Genomic DNA, 21,863 nt, shown 5'->3' with positions numbered 1-21,863 from the left:
ACACTAATGACCTTTTGAATCAAGGTTTCATTACATTCTTGCCAAGCAAACTATCAAGAACAAATCCAAAATTACAGAGTGGAAAATATGTGTATTTTGTTGTCTCCAGTTATCACCTCTTGGCCTCACTAGCTTCACCCTTTCCTCCCCCACCTAGCTCCATCTGCCAACTGAGCTCCGGTCACCTGGATCCACCTGTCAGTTGCCAGCTCCTGCCTCACCTGTTTATGCTGGCTAGCTCCCCTTTATACTCAGTACTGACGCAGGGTTTCCACCTGTAATGCCAACTATCCCTTTGCTTCCACGGATGCTGTCTGACTCACTGAGCTCCTTAGTAGCTTATTCTTTGCTCCAGATTTCAGCATCTGCACTTTCTTTTGTTGACGTCCCCTCTGTTGTGTGGTAACCACGTAGCATCTACAGAATGCTTCAGCATTCTCTGCTTGTATTTAACATTCACAATTGGATTAGATTCTGAGGGAGTAAGGAAGCTGGCAGGGCTGTTGTGACAGGGTAGAGGCAATAGGACGAGTTTTGTAACTTGTTCAGAAAACTGGCATGGACGCATTGGACCGAGTGTCCCCCTTCTGCACTCTTTGGTTCTTTTCTCTCCTGTCCTCTTTCAGCCACGGTATTTCTTTCAACAGGGATGCAAGATGCATAATAGAAATAGCTAATCATTTCCTTTGGGCTCTGTGGGAATCCCATGATGTGGTGATATATAGTGTGAAAATTGCTCCAAATGCATTCAAACTAATGAAGGTTTTATTATACTGGTGGGAGCAAGGGAATTGTTGTCTCTATTTTATTCCTCCTTTTTTTTTATTGTGCTCCCAGTCCACAGTTGAACACTTATCTTTGCTCTGTGGGTAATGAGCAAGTGAATCAATTTTAGAATATCATGCTCTCTGGATAGAATTACTCAGAGCAGAAAATGTAGTGTTAAGTAGATGGCCCATTCATGCAATGTGCCTGAGTGTCTTGCTGTCCAGTTTGTTTGGTTTTTCGCTAACTACATTCAGTGATTTTTCAATGCTCAGTGCAGAGAAACAGTAATGAGATGATTATACAGAGCCATCAGTTATTAATTGTCTTTAAACTCTGCTCACAGCCTCCCCTGCTTCCTGCTTTCTCCTCCTCCTTCCTGTCACAATCCTGTTTTAAATATTGAGAAATAAATCAGCACAAGCCTAAACAGGAACAGAGATTCTTCACTGAATGGATCTAATTGTTGACTGGCATGGTTGTGTAGAGAAATCCCTTTCTCATAATAATATACAACTATGACTGTCATATTACAGCAAGGCTTTGATAGCACTAGTGTAAATGGGTGCTTGATGGTCAGTAGGACTCAGTAGTCTCAGTAGGACTCTATTGCATATAATACTCTTGCATAATGGCTCAATCTGTGGCACTTACTGTAAGGAAGGCGATTTACAGGAATATTTAGCAATGAAGGAGGTTTTGCTTTGGCAATGATTGTTTTCATTGTAACAGGGAAAGCTGAGGGGAGGTTAATCAAACTGATTAATGAGAAAGGCCTATGTTATGTGTCTTGACAAGATATTTCCCATATAGACGGTCAATAAGCAGGGGCCACTAAGGAACTTGAGGAAGTAATAAGCAGGAATTGAAGTGAAACCTATGGAGTTATTGTGTGAGTCATAATATAACACACCAAGAGAACAGCCCTTTCATCAATACCAAGTCTTTGCTCACCACCAAGCACTATTACACTACTCTCCCCCACATTCCCATCAACATGCCCCAGATTCAAATTCACACCGACACACAAAGGGCAATTTGCAATGGCCATTTATTCTGCCAATGATGGCTCTTTGGGTTGTGGGAGGAAATCAAAGAAGCCATGGGAAACTCACCTGATCACAGGGACAACATGCAAACTCCACACAGAGAGCACCGAAGGCCAGGATTGAACCTGGGTCGCTGGAACTGTGAGACAGCAGTGCTACCAGCTGTACCACTTCACAACCCTCATCGAGAAACTGCTGGGCCCTGGTGTGAGATGGAGGAAAGGGCAGTTACAAGAGGGGAGAGCTCTTGATACACCTTAATGTACAAATTATTCTGCACAGAAGGGCGAGAAGAGGTTGTAAACGAGTACTATTGCTCAGCACAAGGGCTGCAAGGCCTCCTGTTCATTCATGGATTTCCTTAATTTCTATAAGTAATCATCTTTGTGAATAGGAAGAGTTCAGAGTATTTGATTTTATTGATAACAGCTGTGAGTTTGCAAATGTTTAATTTGCCAAGCTAGCAATGCTTTCTGAGAGGCCTTGACAGTGAGCATAGAACAGTACTACACAGGAACAGACCCTTTGGCCCATCGTGACTGTACCAGCTGTCATGACAAACAAATCTAATCCCATCTGCCTGCATATAATCCATATCACTTCATTCCTTGCATGTTCAGTTCCTGTTTAAATATCTCTTAAATGCCACTACCATATCTGCTTCCACTACATACCCTGGCAGCACGTTCCAGGCACTTAACACTTTATACAAAAAACTCACATACAGTATCTCCTTTATGTGTCTCCCCTACCCCCCCCCCCCACAACATTAAATGCATGTCCTCAAGTATTTGATATTCCTGCTCTGGGGGAAAAAGACTCTGACTATATTTTGTATCTATGCTTCTCATAATTTTATAAGTGTGAGAGATGAGGAGAAATCTTATACTGTACTTTAGGAGATTTGTTAAATGTTTAAAAATTTCAACCCAGCACACTGCGGATGCACAGTTAGTTTATTTTAAATGAACCTTAGGAAAGTTCAAGGATGCAGGCAAGAAAAGGTGTGGGATTAGTCAGCAATTTCTGAAGGCTGTTGAACCCTCGCAAGACCCTGTAGCCAATTCTTGCTTCTATTTTTTTATGCCCTTATTTTTGTTTTAAATGCACCAGAGTGACAACTCCTTACCACAAGCCTTACAGCCACTTCCCTCACTGCCAAGTCCCCCAGACAGTCTGATCTATGTCCAACCTTGGCTTCACATACCTCCCTGCCCCCACCGCCAGCCCATCTCATTTTCCCGCAGGAGGATAACTGCAGTGTCACGACAGACCTTGTTGCTTTTCCTGGATGTGTGTTCTATTCTCCATCTATCGATTGCCATTTACTTTACTCCAAAAACAGCACTAGAAAGTCAATGTCAGCTTATCCGAGCTGTAATATAATAGTGCGGTCAGAATTCTGGAAGCCAAGTCCTTCTCAAGATCATTTGTGGTTTGGGGAGGGGGGGGAGGGAGGGAGTTGTGGGGAGGAGGGACGAGCTGTTGGTAGAGGAAATAGCTATGACCTTCCTCACTCTAGTGCCCTGTCAATGGGATGATCTGTTGTCTGGCCCACTGAGATGTTATCCTGCAGCTCGGCAGATTATTCCATTTGCCTAAATGGGGGTTCTTTCCTCTTTGCAGTTACAGTAAATTTAGAGAGGTGATTTTACCAGCTGGACATTGCATTCTGTGTTTAAATACTGAATTTCCCTGTCAAGGAAGTGATGTCGAACCCTGTTACCAGGATCATGGAGACACAAGCGACTGCAGATGCCAGAATCTTGAGTGATATATTTCAGTGAGCAAAAAACAAACTGCAGGAGGGACTCAGGGCACCGGACAGCATCAGTGGAGAAAAATGGACAGTCCGGGTGAATGGTCTGAACTCAAAATGTTGACCGTCCATATCCCACCACATACAATACCTGATGCTCTGAGTCCCCCTAGCTGTTTTATTTTTCCCCACTGGATATTCTCAGTAGATACTTGGGGAGAGGTGATGCCACAAGTGACAGGTAAAGCCACTGCCTCACACTTACAGTGACCCTGGTTTGATTCTGACCTTGGGTGTTATGTGTTGTGTGCATGGAGCTACCTTGTTTTCCCTATAATTACTTTGGTTTTCCCCAGTTGCTCCAGTTTCTTCCAACATCCCAAACATCTCTGTGTTGGTAGCTTAACAGGTCATTGGAAATTTCCTCGTCCACGAGGTTAGGCAAGGAATGGGGAGTTGACAGGCACGTGGGTGAGAATAGGTGGGTCAGTAGGACTGATTGGAATGTATTGAGAGCCAGCATTGAATTGATAGACACAATGACCTCATTCTATGATGTGAGGAAGTGTCTCTGTTTTAAATATTAAAAGGAGAACTTTTTGTATTGTGCAGAGCGCAGACATGGAGTTGGCATCAAAGCTCAAATGCTAGACAGCAGGTAATCCTGAAGAAAGGTCTCGGCCCAAAATGCCAACTGTTTATTCATTTCCAAAGATGCTGCCGGACCTGCTCAGAATCCCTCCAGAGTTTTGTGTTTGTTGTTTAGGATTTCCAGCGTCTGCAGACTTTCTCATTTTAATGATATAGCTGTTGCTCTGTGTCCTAAAGCCAGCTTGGCTGAACACTAAGCGTCCAGCTGACGAGAGGAAATGGGTGGCAGGGGTTGGCGGGGGGAGTAATGGTGGAGGATATGGTACCAAGAGGGGAGGGCTTGTCTTCTAGTTATTATAAAATTAAGTAATCCAGCCAGCCCTCCAATTCAATGGGAATGTGGTGCCACTGGGGACTTCACAGGCTTGGAGATATTGGCTAAACTTACCTCACCCGTGCTCTAGCCCTTCTTGGCATTTTGGCGGTTAACTATAGAAAAACTGAAATTGCTATTGTTTCTAATCTGATTTATATGGATTTAGTTTGGGCTGGCTCCATCCATACTTCAGGCTGCAGTACCACAGAAAATCCATAAATATTATATTTGAACTGGGATAGAGAATTCCACTTTAAACCGAGTCGTGAAGTCACCCACCGCTGTTGAAAGCTTCACTGTGGTTACTGTGTAAATCAAAATGTTTCCTCGGAGAACCTGCAGTCTGAGACAGAATGGATAATCATGCCATTGGCAGTGTCCATACTACCAGCCAAAGATAAAATTGTGCCTCTGCAGTGGACAGCCACTGATAAAATATTCTAGGCAAGAGGATACCTTAGCAATGCAATAGCAGAGCCCCCAGGGTTGTCCTCTGGATATTGTGAAACATTTGTCAAACACCTGAGTAATGATTTGCCATTCTCAAAGATGGGAGAAGATCAGCCCCATGCCGAGAGCACCCAATTCACACGGCAGACGCTTGCTGGATCTTATAAATGGGATATTACAGGCCTCTGCCTGACCAGTAAAGCTAGACCTTCTTGAAAGCAATAAAACCAGGATGCTGGAAGCACTCAAACAGGTCAGGCAGCAATCTTGGAAAGAGAAACAGTTAATGTTTCAGGACCTGAAATGTTAACTTTGTTTCTCGCTCCACAGACACTGCCTGATCTATAGTTTCCAGCATTATCAGTTTTCCAGCGTCTCTACTTCCTGCATTCACTATTTGTAGCAAGGCACCACAAGCGGCTTTGGAGCGCAGTTGCACATGAAAGAAGTGTTGAAATGAAGTGATTAGAAACTGAGCTATGGGGTGGGATGAATATTCTGGTCAGCGATAAGTATCAGATGGTGAATCGCTGTTTTCAGTTGGCAGTGTTGTTCTGCCCATTCACACTGAAGGCCAGAATTTGGAATTATTTTACATCAGAGGAGGTTTCAGTCAAGAAGTGAATAAAGATCTTGGCAATTACCCTCTCAGAGATGGTCGCTGGAGGGATTAGCCTTTTTGAAGCAGCCACAATAAATTCTGGGATGGAGGGATTAACTGTATGAAACAGTGATCATGGTGTCAGCTTTGGCTCAGTGGGCAGTATTCTTGCATTGACCCCCAAGGTTGTACAGTCGAGCTACAGTCACAGATGACTGCAAAATGTAGCCTGGTACTAAGTACTGCATTGCCAGATAAATCTGTTTTTGGAGGCCAGCTATTTCCTTTTACAATGCTTTGCACAGAACTGGGGAGTTCTCTCCGATGCCTTGATACAGGTGTAGGCTTTAATCAGCATTGTAAAACAGGTTCTGTTGAGTATATCTGGTTCCTTTATGCCCCTTTACTGGAACAAGAATGGTGGTGTTACACAGCACTGAAGCAAGCCCTTTAGCCCTGCTCATGCCTCCTATCAAGCACCTATCTTGCCTATTCCCACTGACCAGTTCATAGCGTGTCTTGGCTATTTAGTTGCCCGTTTAGATACAATTGGTCTGATCGTGCAGCTGCCTGCATTCCTTGTCACAGTTCTCATGCTGTGGCCTGGCATGAAATTTCCCAACATAATGTGGGAGAGGGCTTTGTGTTCTGTGCAGAGCTCTGTACTTGGAGTGAGCTGGAAGAGATCAATGCCATAACTCTGCGTGGCAGTATCTAATATAACAGGGCATGAACTCCTCTGTTGAATCATTGCATGAGAAGATCCCAAACTTGGCCCTGGTGATGGAATACACTGATCAGCTGATTCTGTCAATGGACAGGGAAAGGTATTTCAGGGAAAGGATCCACCCACCTTTCCATTGGCCAAAAGTGCAGGGGAGCAAGCAGAGGGAGTAAATTCCATTGATTGGAAATCAGTAGATAAATTTAAAGCCAAGTGTTATATTGCAATGTACAATGTAAAAAGCTCAGGCACGGATTAATATCTGTTGTTGGAACCATCTGTCAAAAGTACACGACTCCAACTATACCTACAGACGCATTAATCTGGCTTCTTTTATTTAGCACCTATTGAGAAAATAAATCCTACCTAAAGCAGCTTTCTCCTTAAAGCGAATGCCTGGCAAAATACGTGTTTTGCAATTTGCTTACAAATGCAACATATGTGTCTCTGTGAGGGTCGGTTTCCTGCCTGTACCCACGTACATTTTCAGTTTCTAACTGATTTCCAATATTTTTAATCGAACCGACGATTTTCCCGCAGAGAAAGTGTAACGTTTCCCCGCCAAACGACAAGCACAGCTTCGGGTTAATGATAGATGGATAGGATGTGTGGGCAGAATGGCCTCATCTTGCTCAGCCTCTGGGCGAGGAGGATTTATTGATATTACCTCCATAATCCTGTTGTTGACGGCTCAATAGAGTTGATGCCTCATTTGTGTAACAGACTCTAATGACTTCCTTGTAAACGTGTCGCCCTTGTGAGAGAGCTGTGCCTCCAACTCCCCAGCGTGCCGTATCCTACCTCTGTAGTCACAGCTCTGTGTGTAAGTGTGTGTGTGAGCGAGAGAGAGAGTGGGTGGCTGGGCAATGCCACTAGCCCTGCTTGGCGTGCGTTTTCACGGGCAAACTGCTTCCTTTTAAAATTCATCTGGAATTAAATCAGCGAAGTAAAATAAAGGCGCACAGTTAAAAAAAGAATTCTATCAATTTAATGATCCTGAACTCCCAATTAAACCCGGCCATCTGTTCATCCTACAAAGATCTTTTCCTGTTGGATGCGATCAGTAGCACTTACGAACACAAATCTGGCTTATTGCTTTAAAGTTCGCTTTACGTCGATCTGGCTGCCATTCACGAGAGCGAAAGAGGGCTGGTATAAAGTACGGTCTCTGTGCTGGACAATTGTTCAATGTAAGCGGAAAATAATTCGTAGTGCCAGCAAGACTAGCATCATCATTCACATTTCTTCCCACCTCCACCCCACACACCCCCACCCCCCTCATCCACCACGGCATGGGATTGCTTCAAGCTCTGTAGCTTCTGATGAGTGAATGTCACTTTGTGGTCGGTGTCCTTAAGCTGTTTTAAGTGTTTCGTGTAATTACGCCAGTGATCCTGCCTCGCTGAGCCCAGGAGGCGGTACGGTTTACAAAGGTGACATTTGCAAGAACGACCAGCCGGCAGCTCGCTGCTCCGTCTTTTGAACTGGCTTCTCCACATTGGAGGGGAGGGAACCCCCATGGAGCCCGGAGCTCAGTGACAGGCTCGAAAGAAAAGGCAAGAGTTGTCCTTGGTACTGAAATATCCAACTGAATAAACGAGCCTTTGTGTTAAAAAGCAGGTCACCCCACAGTGAGTGTTTGGCCCAGCCACTGTTGGGAATGAGACTTGCGTTGCTATATAAGTGTAAGCTCTCTGACATAATTTGTTATTAACCCTTAGAATGCCAGAAAATCCAGGGAATCCTTTGCTCTGCATCAACCGATCAACATTCTAATTCAAACAAATGATTCGTTTCACATGACAATGATAAAAATGTCTCTAAGTCATATGTACCCTTACAACTAAATTAAATACTCAGAAGTCAGCTTATGATAAAAATATTTTCTTTTCTTTTTGGTTCAATGTTCTCTTCCTTTTTGCAAGCTGTCAGGTTTAAGTTATGTTAACGGAGAAATCCAAGCGCATAATATGCTTTTGTTTAGCATTATGTAAAGATTAATTTTACTTGGAGTGAAATATATGAACACTTTCTCGGATGATTAACCCTCGTGTACCTGATACAATCTCTTCATTATCTGTGGATGACATTGTTCAGTGGAACTTTCTGGGGGGAAATTGGACCAAATTGGACATTATTGTGCAAACATGGCTCATGTTTCAACATTGCAGTGTGGCATTGTTATTCCTATAAATCCCACATTGGTTTATATTCCTTTAGATCCTTCCCACCTTCTCTCTTCCACCTTCCCCATTTTCCAAGTCCTCCCCATCTCCCCATTTCTCCTTGTCCTCCCCTCCCCCACCTTCCAGCTCCCAATAATCTAACACTCAGGTCACCTAAAGTTCCAATGTCCCTTTCAATAACTCACAAACCATGAGCACTTACCAACTTTACCACCACCCCCCCCACCACCCCTTTGCGTCCTGATCCTTAGCTGCTCTGTTTCCTTTAGCACAATGACATATCCCATTTCTTTCACTGATTGTAAAGCATGTCGGATTTCTTGGAGAAGGTATCAAATGTGTGTATACATGCATCTTTGTTTTTTACACTGAAAGGATTGGTAAATATGCCTAGGGATAATCTATGCTTTATAAATGAGACAATGCATCTGGGTCACTTTTTAAATTTCGATGTATTAGTATTTGTTAATCGCTCCAACTTAGAATTTGAATTTTGTTTTTTTCTAATTGTTCTGTGCTAGTTTCATCAAATTTTCTTTCATGTAGTTAACTGGAGTGGATCAGCACTAAGTATCACATCCCACAATAAACATCTAATACTTCAACACCTATAACTGATCATCTAAGAAAGCAAACAAATACACCTTCATATTGTTTAAAGTTTGTCACTATAAATAGATTTAAGCAACTTCAAACAACAGCCTATTCAAATTTAAAATGAAAGTTCAATTAGCAATGTGAAAGGATGGTGTGAGTGTTTTAGGCCTGGATTTGCAAATAATCGCATGCGATCCTCCTGAGGCATGAAAACAGGATGAATAAAGAATAAAGATGCAGTTGAGGAACACTTAATTCCATAAAGTGCATCCATTTAATTTTTGCTGAGCCCACTTAATTCCAAAACATGCATTTGTTTAGCATTAGTCGGTGATAAAGTCACAGAAGCTGAATATAAAAATCTATGCAGTTGGGAATATGAGACATGTTCATTTACACTTACTACTGATTGAAAACTGTTTCAGACTACAAACTTTAAAATGGTCTCTAAATGCTGCCAACTGGTTTGCTGGGAAATTGAAACAATCTTTCCAGCCAACTCACCTCAGTATTCTGCTGAGTTTTTTATGTATTTCTATTATTAATTCAACTTCTATCTGGTAGCATGATTCAGCATTAGAGTGGCCTGGTGTAATAAACAGCTGACAGTGAGATATGGACAGTAATTTAATCGAGCTTTGAGAGCTCAAAGGTGAACCTTATGGAATGTCAGCAGATTTTGGAGAGTGAGCCTCTTGCTTCGCCAGCCGTTTACTACCCTGACCGATGGACAAGCCACTCGTCCTCTTAGTGCATCAGTGCTGACTCCACCAGTTGTGCTGAAGCAGAATTTAGTTTGGCACAGCTTCACTCTGCTGAATTAATATTCCTGAAGCTCTTTGGACCATGTCCCACTGTCCTCTTGTCATGAATTATGCAGAGTTTCTGCCAGTCCTTTCAATTCCATAAATTATGGGACTATGAGAAGGTACAGGGAGGAAATGATCACATAAGGTGCAAAAGTACTCAAAACAGCATTGACCTTCTCTGCAACCAACACTAAGATTAATGTGTGAATTAATTATGCGCTCATTGAGACAGACAGCATTTTGAAAGGGATTGGCAATATATAGATATTGAGAAAATGTTTTCTTAGATTGGTAATTCTAGAACTAGAAAGAGTATCAAGATGTCAGGTGGGGGCACAATCATTCAGTATGGAGATGTAGAAAAAATTATATGCTAGATTTTGTAGATTTTGGTAGTGGCAAACTAGAGGATATGGGTGTTGAAACATTGAGCATATTCAAAGCTTGGTATGGTGAATATTTGGACACTATGGGTGGATGAGGCGTGGATTTACAGTATTTCAATGGCTGAGCAATCTTGAGAGGTTGCATGACCTAGTTCTATTTTCTATGGTTTTATTCAGCACTTAGAATAATCTGGATATTTTAAACTGTAGAAATAAGTGGGATAAGATCAAGAAAGTTCTGGATCTTTCACTGCTGGTCAATGAATTCATGGCTAGTCTGTTCCCTGACCACACTTATTTGCCTTTGATCTACGTTCCTTAATTCTTCATGGATTCCTACAACATAAAAGGCCATTCAAACTATCACGCCAGTGCTGGCTCTTATCTCACTCTCCAGCTTCTCCCCATAAGCCTAGAAATTTATTATAAGAGGCTATCCATTTGATATTGAAAGTTGTTTTTTTTTTCGTCCCAGGATCCAGAGCTTTATGGATGTAAGTTTCGAGATACATCTATACTTTGCATGGAAAAGTGAGGTTAAGATTATTTGTTCTCAGGTGTGACATGGGTATTGGGTACAAACCTAGCATCTAATGTCTGTTACTTATTACCTTTGAGAGGTGCTCATTGTCTGCTCTCTTAAACTTCTGCGGGCCAGATTACATGGGAACTCTCATGGTGTTGCTCAATATAGAGTACCAGGTATGGTGAAGTTACTCTAAATCAAGATGGTATGTAGCTTGCAAACAGATTTGAAGTAGGTTCCATTCTCATACATCTATTGTCTTTGACCTCCTTGATGTTAGGAATCATTGAAACCATCTCAGTGAGTAACTGGAGTACGTTGCATGGATCAGTGGTGGTGGACAGAGTGACTGTTCTGCACTATGAATTGTGTCCTAACCAAGCTGGTCACTTTGCTCTGGACAGTTGCTTGAGTGTTATTGGACTTGCACTCATTCAGAAGAGGCGAGATTATTTCATCAAGTTCAAGGTGGCAAGGCTTTCTAGAGCCTGGAACTTAGGAAGTTGCTGCTCAATGCAACATTGAATGTTGAAAGGCCTAGACAGGGTAGAAGTGGAAAAGATGTTTCCCACACTGGGGGAGTCTAGGACAAGAGGGCACAGCCTCTGGATAGAGGGGTGTCCATTTAAAACAAAGGTGCAGAGAAATTCCTTTAACCAGAGGGTGGTGAGTTTGTGGAATTTATCACCACAGGCAGCTGTGGAAGCCATGTTCTTAGGTATATTTAAGGCAGAGCTTGATAGATTCTTGATTAGATGTGGCATTAAAGGTTATGGGGAGAAGGCCAGGGAGTGGGGTTGAGGAGGGGAAAAAAGTATCGGCCATGATTGAATGGCAGAGCAGACACGATGGGCCAAATGGCCTAATTCTGCTCCTATGTCTTATGGTTTAATGGTCTAAATACCCATCCTCTCTCCAGCTTTGTTCTGGTCAAAAGAGGAGCCCGGAGTGTTGATGGTCAGGACTATGGCAAGGTGGCTGTACACTCCCTTATAGGAGATAGTGTTGTCTTACTGTCATGTGATATAAAAACTCGTGGTGTAGATTTATGAGTATATTTTACCTTAAAATAAATAATTTATCTGCTATTTTTTTATCAGTTATTTATCTCTCTTTTCTGGTCTAATGAGTGCAGCAATTAAGGGCACTACAAATAATATTGACATTGATGTGAATAATTAGTCTCTTAATTATATTTTCTCATGATGCATCAAAAGCATGTATTTAATAGCTGAAGCATCATTAAAGCTCTGATGAAGAATGTAATGTAAGCACCAAAGTCAAACTGCACCTACGTTTTTATCAGTGCTGGTTTTGAAAGAGCTTAGCTTTCATTTGGGAACCTACATGCTGAGCTTAACAGACAGCTGTTCAGATTGTTAATGGAATTATCACTTGGTTTCCATGTCAAATTAATCAGGACTTGGTGTCAATTATATTATTCCAACTTAGTACAGTCTTCCGCCAATTGTCCTAACTGTGGACTCAGTGTAGAATGAATTTTGGAAAGTTGAGTGTCCAGCAGGGTCATTGCCTTCTTCTCTGACAGGCTTCGCTATGAAGGATAGAAACATGCTGACCTGTTTAAGGATCGATTGCACTCAGTCTAGTCTCACACACGATGCTGTACTGATAAGTTGGCAGAGCTTCTGGTCTGTGTCCTGTTGTTTAAGCAACAGACCCCAAGGAAACATTGAAATATCTCGTGCCTCATCTCAGATGGCATGAGAATTCCTGATAAGGGTGTTGAGCAAATAAGAAGTCAAAAGAGACAGTGTTGAAGCCATGGCTTTTGTGCAGTTAGAATGCCAATAGACTGGCACTGTGAAGTGCCAGTGTGAAATAGCTTTGAGGGAATTGGATAGCTCTGAAATGAATATGCTGCCTTCTCCTGTTGTAAAATGGTCTAATTTGCATGAGCAGTCTCATTTTGTGTTCTTTTTCACATGAGTCAGGAGGTCTCCTGCTTGGTTTGATGGTTGGATCTACTATGACAAGGTTTAATGTCAGATTTAAAAAAATTTTTTAAATCCATGTTCCTTATGGAGAAAAGGAAAGAGGAGCGTTTTGATGCAGTGTGTGTATGTGCTTCGTGGTTGAAATTTATTTGAAGACAAATGTGTCTTTTTTTTCTAAGCTAAGCTCCGCCGCATTGCTCTGGTATTGGTGCTGGGGTCACTGAGAGCTGACGCCTCACCTGCCAGCCTGTGCCAACGTATGATAATTGACAGTGCAATGACGTGGACAAAGAAGCATATTTAAACCCAAAAAAAAGAGAAGGAGTCTTGATATTGTTTTAGAAACTACAGGAGCAGCTTCTGACTGCAGCAAAATTAGCGCAAGGTATCCTGTTCACGAGTGAAAGATATCTTCATATCTCAAGGCTTTTTAAAAATGCGCACCTTCCCAGGTAAGGTTGATACAATGAGATGGGCTGTGCTCTTTTACTGGTATTGAGCAAATGTAGCAAGTTTAATATCACTGAAATATTGAAGTTGTTCTGTCTGGGTGGATGAGCTCTGATGTTGACGTGGAATCCTGGTGTTTGCTTGCTGCAGATCCTGTTGGGAAATGAATCACTGTTTTCATCTGTGCAGTTAGCTATTGGTGTGTTAGAAAATAAAACAAACTTTTGAGTATATTTCGAGAATTGATTTGTGCTTCAAGAAGTAATGCGAAGGATTTATGCCTTATGGCATGTGTAATATTGTAATATCTTCAAGTAACGATTTTCAAAGATGAAATCACAATAGTTGAAGTCCACTAGTAACCATGAAAGTAGTGAAGGAACGGCTTATTGCTACAGTGCAGCACAAATGTATTTTAGAACCATAGGACGCTTTTTTAAAAAAGCCATGAGGACAATTCCTTTCAGTTCTTTTGCATCGTGACTTCATTACAATCTCTATCCAGATTGCTAATGCATGCTTTGGTCTTTGTGTGAGTGTTTGCGTGTGCACGCACCTTTTACCAATACTTTATATCGGTGTGAAAGCCACTTATAGAGTGACATAAAAGAAGATTCTGGAGCTCAAAGCAATGCTTCCAGCAGAGGCTCCAGTTCAATTAGAAAAGTTAATGGAGTTCCTGGACCTGAAGCAAAGGGATCACAGTGCATTGAAAAAAGATAGTGGGGTAAAGGTCAATATTTAGTTTCAAGCTGGTTAAAGGTGGCAATCTATTTCCTGGGACTAACTGATTTAAATATATTGAAGATTCTCTTGCCTGTAGGTGAGATTCTCTTCACCTTGGTTCTTGCCTTCCCCCAACCTCTATCCTCCCCATCAGTGACTGCACTGTGAGCACTTCAACCCACTTTTATAATGCTGTTTACAGTGTAAATATACACGATGCTGGTTTTTATGTATTTTACTCCATATCCATACTTAAACCTCGAAATAAAATTTAATAATATTCTTCTGTATAATTATTGAATGGTATTGTTTTTCATTGCACTTTAAAAGAGAAATAGATAACGAATCCTAGTACAAAATATTCCATGATGCAACTATAACGCATTCTGTGGTGTATTTCTCATTACACTAATTTAGCTATACACTGAGTACTAATATGGTAGGATAATGAGAGCATCCTAGTGCATGACACAATTGCTACCACCTCTATCTCAAGTACCATTTTTCCTCCTGTTTGTTAGGTCTTCAGGACAGAAACCATAATTTAACAGAGTAAGGTTCAAAGTAAATTTCTTTTCAAAGTAGGTAAATGTTGCCATATACTACCTTGAGACTCATTTTATTCAAGCATTTACAAGGAAAAAATAAATACAACAGAACTTATGAAAATCTATTTATGAGCAAACACTGACAAATAACCAAGGTGCAAAAGACAAACTGCAAATTAAAAAAATAATCCTGAGAACACAAAATTGTAAAAAGTCCTTGAAAGTGAGTCTGCAGGTTGTAGAACCAGTCCAGTGCAGTGGTAATTGAAGTCACCCATGCCTGTTCAGGAGCCTGATGGTTGTAGGGTAATAATTGTTCCTGAACCTCGTGGTGTCCATGGGCTGATAAGTGGACTGGAGCTCGCTAACCTACTGTTCCTGGCTAATGGGAAGTATTGCCCTGAATGCAAGGCCTGTGAATAATTTGTGAAATACATTCTTTCACTGATGTACAAGATCTTGCTTTAAAGAGTACTTTACAAGGGGTGACATGTAAAGAAGTTCAAGGAGTAATTTCCAAAACTTTCTGCTAAAATGGCTCAACATATTATCATCAATTAATATAGGGAATGGGGATGCCCAAGTGGCCAGAGCTGGAAGAATGCAGCATTTCCAGGGAGATCTGAGATAGGAAGGAACAGGGTTGCAAAGACTATTGAATACCAGGCCACAAGGTTAAATTATGGATGCATCCCATTCTCCCAATAGTAATTTAACAATTATGATATCCCAAAAAAAAGGCAGTATGGTACAATACACCAGAGTACAAATTATGCAAATGATCTTCATGCTTTGTGATGTTTGCTGTAAATAAAATAATGGCAGTGCCCTTTAATCTTGTTCTTCTTCCTATTTGCAGCTACCACATCACCAACACCCTGGTCAGGCCATGCAAGGCCATGCAACGAGAGCAATCGGCACTACTGTGTGAACGGGGGACAGTGTTTCGTTATCAATGGTATTAATAAGCTCTCCTGTCAGTAAGTGAAACAAACCTTCATCCACTCCTTTCCACAAGTCACTGCATGTCATTGTATCTTCTTGGTTTCTTACCAGTAACATTGAGGGAGTTGTGAGTGATCTCTCATGAACTGTAGTCTGTAGCTTCTATACAACAACCGTCAGAGTGTAAGGATAATTGAAGCTGCAGGAATAAAGTTCCATTTGGTTCAGCTCCTGCATCTCCGAGCTCATGAGAACAGTTAGAGTCTCTTTCAAATGTGACCTGAGAGAAATCCTATTGTGGTGGAAAGCTTTGTGACTCTTATACAAAACAGCAAATTCCTTCAAGCAGGCAAAACCCTGGCACTTGTCATATCTCAAATTGCTCACAGCTACTGGGACCAGACTCTTTCAGCAGACCTGCATCACAGTTTCAAGCTTACTGCAGTTGCAATCTTTTTCAAAATGACCATGTAACTCCAGTTGAATTGTACAATATTGAATTATTTATGCGGCAATAACTGCAGAATTTACCCAATGAACTTATTTATTTTAACTCTAAATTTAATGAACTAGTTTTAATTTGGCAAGGTTCACCCATTTCCTTTAAAAACCTTTTAAAGCAGTTGGCTGTTTTGTATTCAGGATCTAACTGGATGAATGCTCTCACATGTCTATTCTGCCTTTCGAACTCTACTGTTGGGCCTGATATGTACTTTCAATGTACTCATTTTTAAAGCATTGGAGCCCCACCCAACTGAAATTTATTGTCCAGAAATCATAGCTTATTGGGTGCAAAGTTGTATTAATGAAAATGCACCTGTTGAAGCACATGCACTAGTTTTGATTTTAATTGCTTCTCTCTCCCATTCAGAACACACTGCATGTTTAATAGATCATAAGATGCATTCTGCAGTGTCTATGTGCAAGGCACATGCACACAGAGAGACATACTCTCACTCTTTCCCTCTCTCGTATACACCCATGTACACACATACCTGCAGCAACATTTCACAAACTCCTACACTGACGTATGTATTTTTCTTGCCTTATCATTACTGACATAACCTCGCACACATACCTAGTCTGCAGATGGTGGGCTTTGGAGCTAAAAGAAAACTGCTGGAGAAACTCAGAGGATTAAGAGCATCTGTAGAGGTAAAGGGATGGCCAACCTTTCTTGAAGTTAACATGAGATGAGAGCGAGGTAGGACGGGCAGTTTGGTGATGAGTGGAACCAGGTGAGGTAGAGGATGATGGTCAGATAGAGCAAGATAGGGGAAAGGAAGGGCAGAATAAAGAGTCAGAGGTTGTTGGATGTAAGTAGAACCAGGTGAGGTGGGGGATGATGGGCAGATGAAACCACAATAAGGAGGGGAGGCCAAGAAAGAAACCCAGATCGATAGGTGTGTGAAAAATGGAAGCAGGAAAGGTACTGGTGGAACTGGGAAAGAAAAACAGAAGAGTCATTTTCCTGAAATTGGGAATTTCAATGTTGAGTTCTAGGCCAGCATATTGGAATAGGAGGTGCTGCATTGACACAAATTTGCATTTTGTCCCTCCCCCATTCAAACCAGTGCACATGCACATCAACACATATTTCTCTTGACCACTCATTATCACTCTTACATACTTAGTAACACATTGTGAGGTACATTTCCTCTCCTAACAAAATTATGCACATTTACTGTTTCACACTCACACACCCTAATGTGGATTCTCTCTTCTCCACTTGCATTTCCTGTCCACAGTCTCTTCCCTCCGTCACATGCGTGCACGCATGAGTGCAGCTGATCGCGTGCGTACTCTCACGCACGCCCACATTCACACACACGACCACACTCACACACACGTCAACACTCACACTCTCACCCACACATATGCCAACACGCAAAAGTCTGCAGCAAGCTTTGTTTCATTGTAGCTGGGGAATTTCCATTGTGGGCATATGATATCAGTAGATAGGGTATCATAGAGTGAGATGAACTGAAGATGCCATTCTCCACCTGCTGTGTCCAGGTACATAGCTAAGGAATTCTCTTCTGGAACATCACTAACAAAAGGAAATGTACTATGGATTAGGTTTAGGACAATAAAAAGCAGAAGCAGGACATTCACCCCATGTGCCTCCTCCACCATATACTTCAGCACGACTTTCTGGCACAAAATCCACATTTCTTGAAGCCCTTAAGATTGAAAAAATTATAAGTGAATAAAAGGTGAGAAACGGCAGATGCCCGAAATGCTAGATACCGTCTGGCCTGCTGAGTGTTTCCAGCATTTTCGGTCTTTGTTAAAACCTTATCAACTCTATCCTGAATATGCCCAACAATCAAGCCTCTAAGGCAAGCTTGAGCAGAGAATTTGCAAGATTCACTGGCTCTGAGGGAGTAAATTACTTACCCTTCACCACTGTGCCGTTGAGAACCAGAGACTATCAGCTTAAGGTGAGAGGCGATACTTTAATAGGAAACCGAAGGGCAACCTTTTCACCCTGAGGGTGGTCAGATTATGGAATGAGCTGCTGGAAGAAGTGGTTAAGGAAGGTATATTGTCATTTTAAAGGTAATTAGACAGGTACATGGATAGAAAGAAATTAGAGGGTTATGGGACAAGCATAGGCAAATAGGACTAGCTTAGAAAGGAAAGACATGAACCATTTGGGCAGAAGTGCTTACTTCAGTGCATTATAACTATGACCAAACCCATATTTGGAGATGGTAACCCCTAGTTTGGGACTGTCAGCCAGAGAAAACATTGACTCCACGTTCAGCCTGTTAAGTACAGTACACCTACACATAATGGAGGGGTTGGTTTCCTAGAAAACTGTCCCATCACACTTTTCCCTAATATGAACACTTGGCAAAAAATTATTACTTTTTTTTGCATTTTGCATTTATTTAGTTATATTCCCTCACATAAATTCCGCAAGATTTTTATTCTGTGTCTCAAATTTTTGGTGGTGACTTATGAGTTTCCATGATCCAAATTGCCATCATGTGGGGTACACTGTACCCAAAGGAATTCTGGGTATTTCAATAAACTAACATCTCATTCTTCTAAACAGTACACAATATAAGCCCTGTCTGCTTAATCTCTCCTCAATGGACCTCTACCCCTACCTCTACCGAGGAGTGAGTGTGTGTGTGTGTGTGTGTGTGTGTGTTTGTGTGCGCGCGTGCATATGTATCTGTAGGCATATTAGTTTACATTGTCCCTGTGTGTCTACATACATGTGCATACATAAGTCTTTGCAGAAGAGCTTGGTTTCCATCATCTTAGACCTTTCTTTTAATACATGTACATGTGTATTTTATGTGAGCCTGTGCTTGCAACTAATTCTGAACGTCAGTGGAGAGTCTGTCCATTCAGAAGACACTTTGGGCTGATGACATCTACAACATCACATTCCTCATCACTGTTTTGTAGACCAAACCCTATGCCCAACAATGAAATTATTTGCCTTATGAAAACTCATTTATTCCATATCCATAGTGAAAGTAGTTTCCCCATTTGACTTGAGGTGTACATTTATATTGTTTCAAAGGGAGGAAGACTGGCCCTGGGTTCTTGCTTTGTAACTTTGGATACCTCTGATGCAGGCTATGAAAGACAGGTTCTTGGATAATGTACCACATTTAAATTGGGCTTGTATCTGTTGTTGCTGTTAGAGTCATACAGCATAGAAATGGGCCATTCAGCCCATCACTTCCATGCCAACCAGCGGGCACTTATCCATATTAATTGTAACTTCCAGCACTTGGCCCAAAGCCTTCAATACCTAGGCAATTCATATATTCATCCGGACACCTCTTAAATGCCGTCAGTGACTCTGCCACCACTCTTTCCAGCAGTGCATTCCAGGCACTTGTCACTCTCTGGGTGAAAATGTTCTCTCTCAAATCCCCTCTCAATTTGTCACTCCTTACTTTAAATCTATTTCATTTAGTGCTATTCACCTTTGGTAAGGCAAGAAGATTCACGGGGCCTGATTTAGTTATGTACCTCATAGATATATATATACCTCAATCATGACCTGTTTTAACCTCCTCTGCTCCAGGACAAACAGACCTAATTTCCCCTAATAACTGAACTGATCCATGTTAGGCAACAATGCACCTTCTATGGCACTAACTCATCCTTCCTATAGTGTGGTGGCTACAATTGCACCCAATACTCCAGATAAAGTTTGGCCAATGTTTTACAGAGTTGGAGTATAACCTCCCTGTTCAGTACCCCAACTAATGCACTTATATTCATTGCAGCATTCATTTGCTGCCTTAAGCACATTTTCCACCTGTGGTGTCACCTTCACGGATCTTTGGACGTGCACGCTAAGGATTCCGTGTTCCGCAGTACTGCCAAGAACCTTGCCATTCAGAGCCTCACTAGTACTCCCAGAATCCATGCCTCACACTTACTGGATTAAGGTCCATCTGACATTTTTCAGCCCATTTCACCCATACAGCAATATCACCCTCCACATTATCAACAATTCTATCAGTCCAGCTCATCTGAGAACATACAGATCATGCCTTCTACACCACATCCAAATCATCCTAATTTAATATTATTGATGGCACTGTAGCAGGACCTTCTTCATGTTCTTGAATAGCACTATCTTGGGGTTTAACATCATTCACATATCTGAATCAACAGATCAAAGTGATCTGTTCTTTGTGTATAACTTTTAATGCTTAGGTAGAAAATCTATTCTGTCTGTCTCTAGTTTTGACTTGCTTCACAGAGGAGACTACACAATATAGGGTAACATTAACTACTCTGTTTGCCTGACAATTCACCCTGCTCTTCGGCATTGCTGTGAAAAATGAGGGTTTAAACTGGAAAATAGTAGACACTGCAGCTGAAGTATTAGGATCGCATCTCACTGACATGAAAAGAGTGACACTATTGACTGCAGTTTCATTAAAATGTTGATGCCCTAGAGTATTGTTAAATTCTATCAGCATGGGACAGTTTACGTATACATAGACACGCAAACACACCCACCCACGGAGTCTGGAGTAACATAACCAGGAAGAAGGCCCTTTGGGCCAGTCTGTCCATGTTGATCATGGTGCCCACCAAGCCAGTTCCATTTGCCCACACTTGGCCCATATCACTCTAAACCCCTCCTTTCCAGGCATCCACCCATATACAGACCCATCCTCTCCAACCACCCCCCCCTCACTCCCTACACATACATGGATAAAGAAAGAGTGAGAATAATAGCTAAATACTTCCGGAAGTCACTTTATTTATATTCAGAGGACTTTTGCAAGTCTTTAATTTGCACCACATCCAGATTTCCATTTCTAATCCCTGCCTTTGCTGGTCACTCTTAAATTCTCTTCACATTTACATTATAGCCTCTGAGACTCACTGGAATCAGTTGTATCACAGGATATGTTAGGAAGCCCCAAAGATGGTGAAATAATAACGAGACTATTTGAAAGTAAATGACAACCTGTGTGTAGCCCAACAGTAAATGAGAATGACATCACACACAAAATGTTGGAGGAATTCAGCGGGTCAGGCAGCGTTTATAGAGACGAATAAAAAGTCAACATTTCAGGCCAGTCCTTCATCAGGACTTTGAAATGGGTGTGTTTTTAGGGTTTAGCATGGTGCCAGAGCAGATTTTTTTAAACCAAAGAACCACTATTGTTCAGTTCAATTTTACTCAAGTATGTGTAGCATTTTAAATATGAAATCATCTCAAAAATAATGAAGTTTCGACCCTTAGATTTTAAACATAGATTATTCATTTGTTTTCCATCCCTAGCTAGTGTACTGTAAATTGCACAAAAGCAGTCAGCCTCCATGGCTGTTATAAGCATTTGGAATAAAATCAGATACAGATGTACTGCTTGGCTTAAAGCGTGTTGAAGCAATATTCACAGGCACTTCCATCAATCAACTTGAGTATTCCCATGTTATAATTAAAGTGTTGCATTGACACAGCATAGCAACTGGTCATAATAGCAGTAATAACAATCATATTTACATTTAGCGATTTTCGGCCCAAGCAACTCCTCCCCCACCTGGTTGAAGTGAGCTGGTTGCTACTGGAAAGAAAACACTGGAGGGATAAATAATCACAAGGCTCAAAACAAAACCTGCTTTAAGGTGTTCAAGACAAACAGTGACAGCCCATTGGTTAATTTGGAACAGGCACGATAGTATAGCCATTAGCACAACACTTTACAGTACCAGCGACGCGGGTTCAATTCCCGCTGCTGCCTGTAAGGAGTGGGTACGTTCTCCCCGTGACGATGTGGGTTTCCTCTGGGTTCCTCCCACAGTCTTGAGACGTACTGGTTGGTAGGTTAACTGGCTATTGTAAGTTGTCCCGTGATTAGGCTAGGGTTAAGTTGGAGGTTGCTGAGAGGCACAGCTCAAAGGGCCAACTCTGCTCTG

The 21,863-nt window shown here is 41.6% G+C and overlaps 1 protein-coding gene across 9 annotated transcripts in view; it reads left to right on the top strand.

Annotated features, from left to right (window-relative positions):
- nrg1 (neuregulin 1) overlaps nucleotides 1-21,863 on the top strand; it is a 931,591-nt gene that overhangs the window by 870,227 nt on the left and 39,501 nt on the right. For 8 of the 9 annotated variants that reach the window (XM_063046786.1, XM_063046785.1, XM_063046783.1 and 5 more), the window contains one exon: nucleotides 15,361-15,481. In XM_063046786.1, coding sequence (XP_062902856.1) covers nucleotides 15,361-15,481 — 121 coding nt within the window. Of the gene's footprint in view, nucleotides 1-13,130; nucleotides 13,230-15,360; nucleotides 15,482-21,863 lie in introns of those variants that run through there. The other variant, XM_063046787.1, reaches the window with a different exon arrangement.

Source organism: Mobula hypostoma, chromosome 4 (genome assembly GCF_963921235.1).
Source record: "Mobula hypostoma chromosome 4, sMobHyp1.1, whole genome shotgun sequence".
NCBI lineage: Eukaryota > Metazoa > Chordata > Chondrichthyes > Myliobatiformes > Myliobatidae > Mobula > Mobula hypostoma.
Note: the sequence above shows the minus strand (reverse complement) of the source record. Positions and strands in the feature narration are given on the sequence as shown.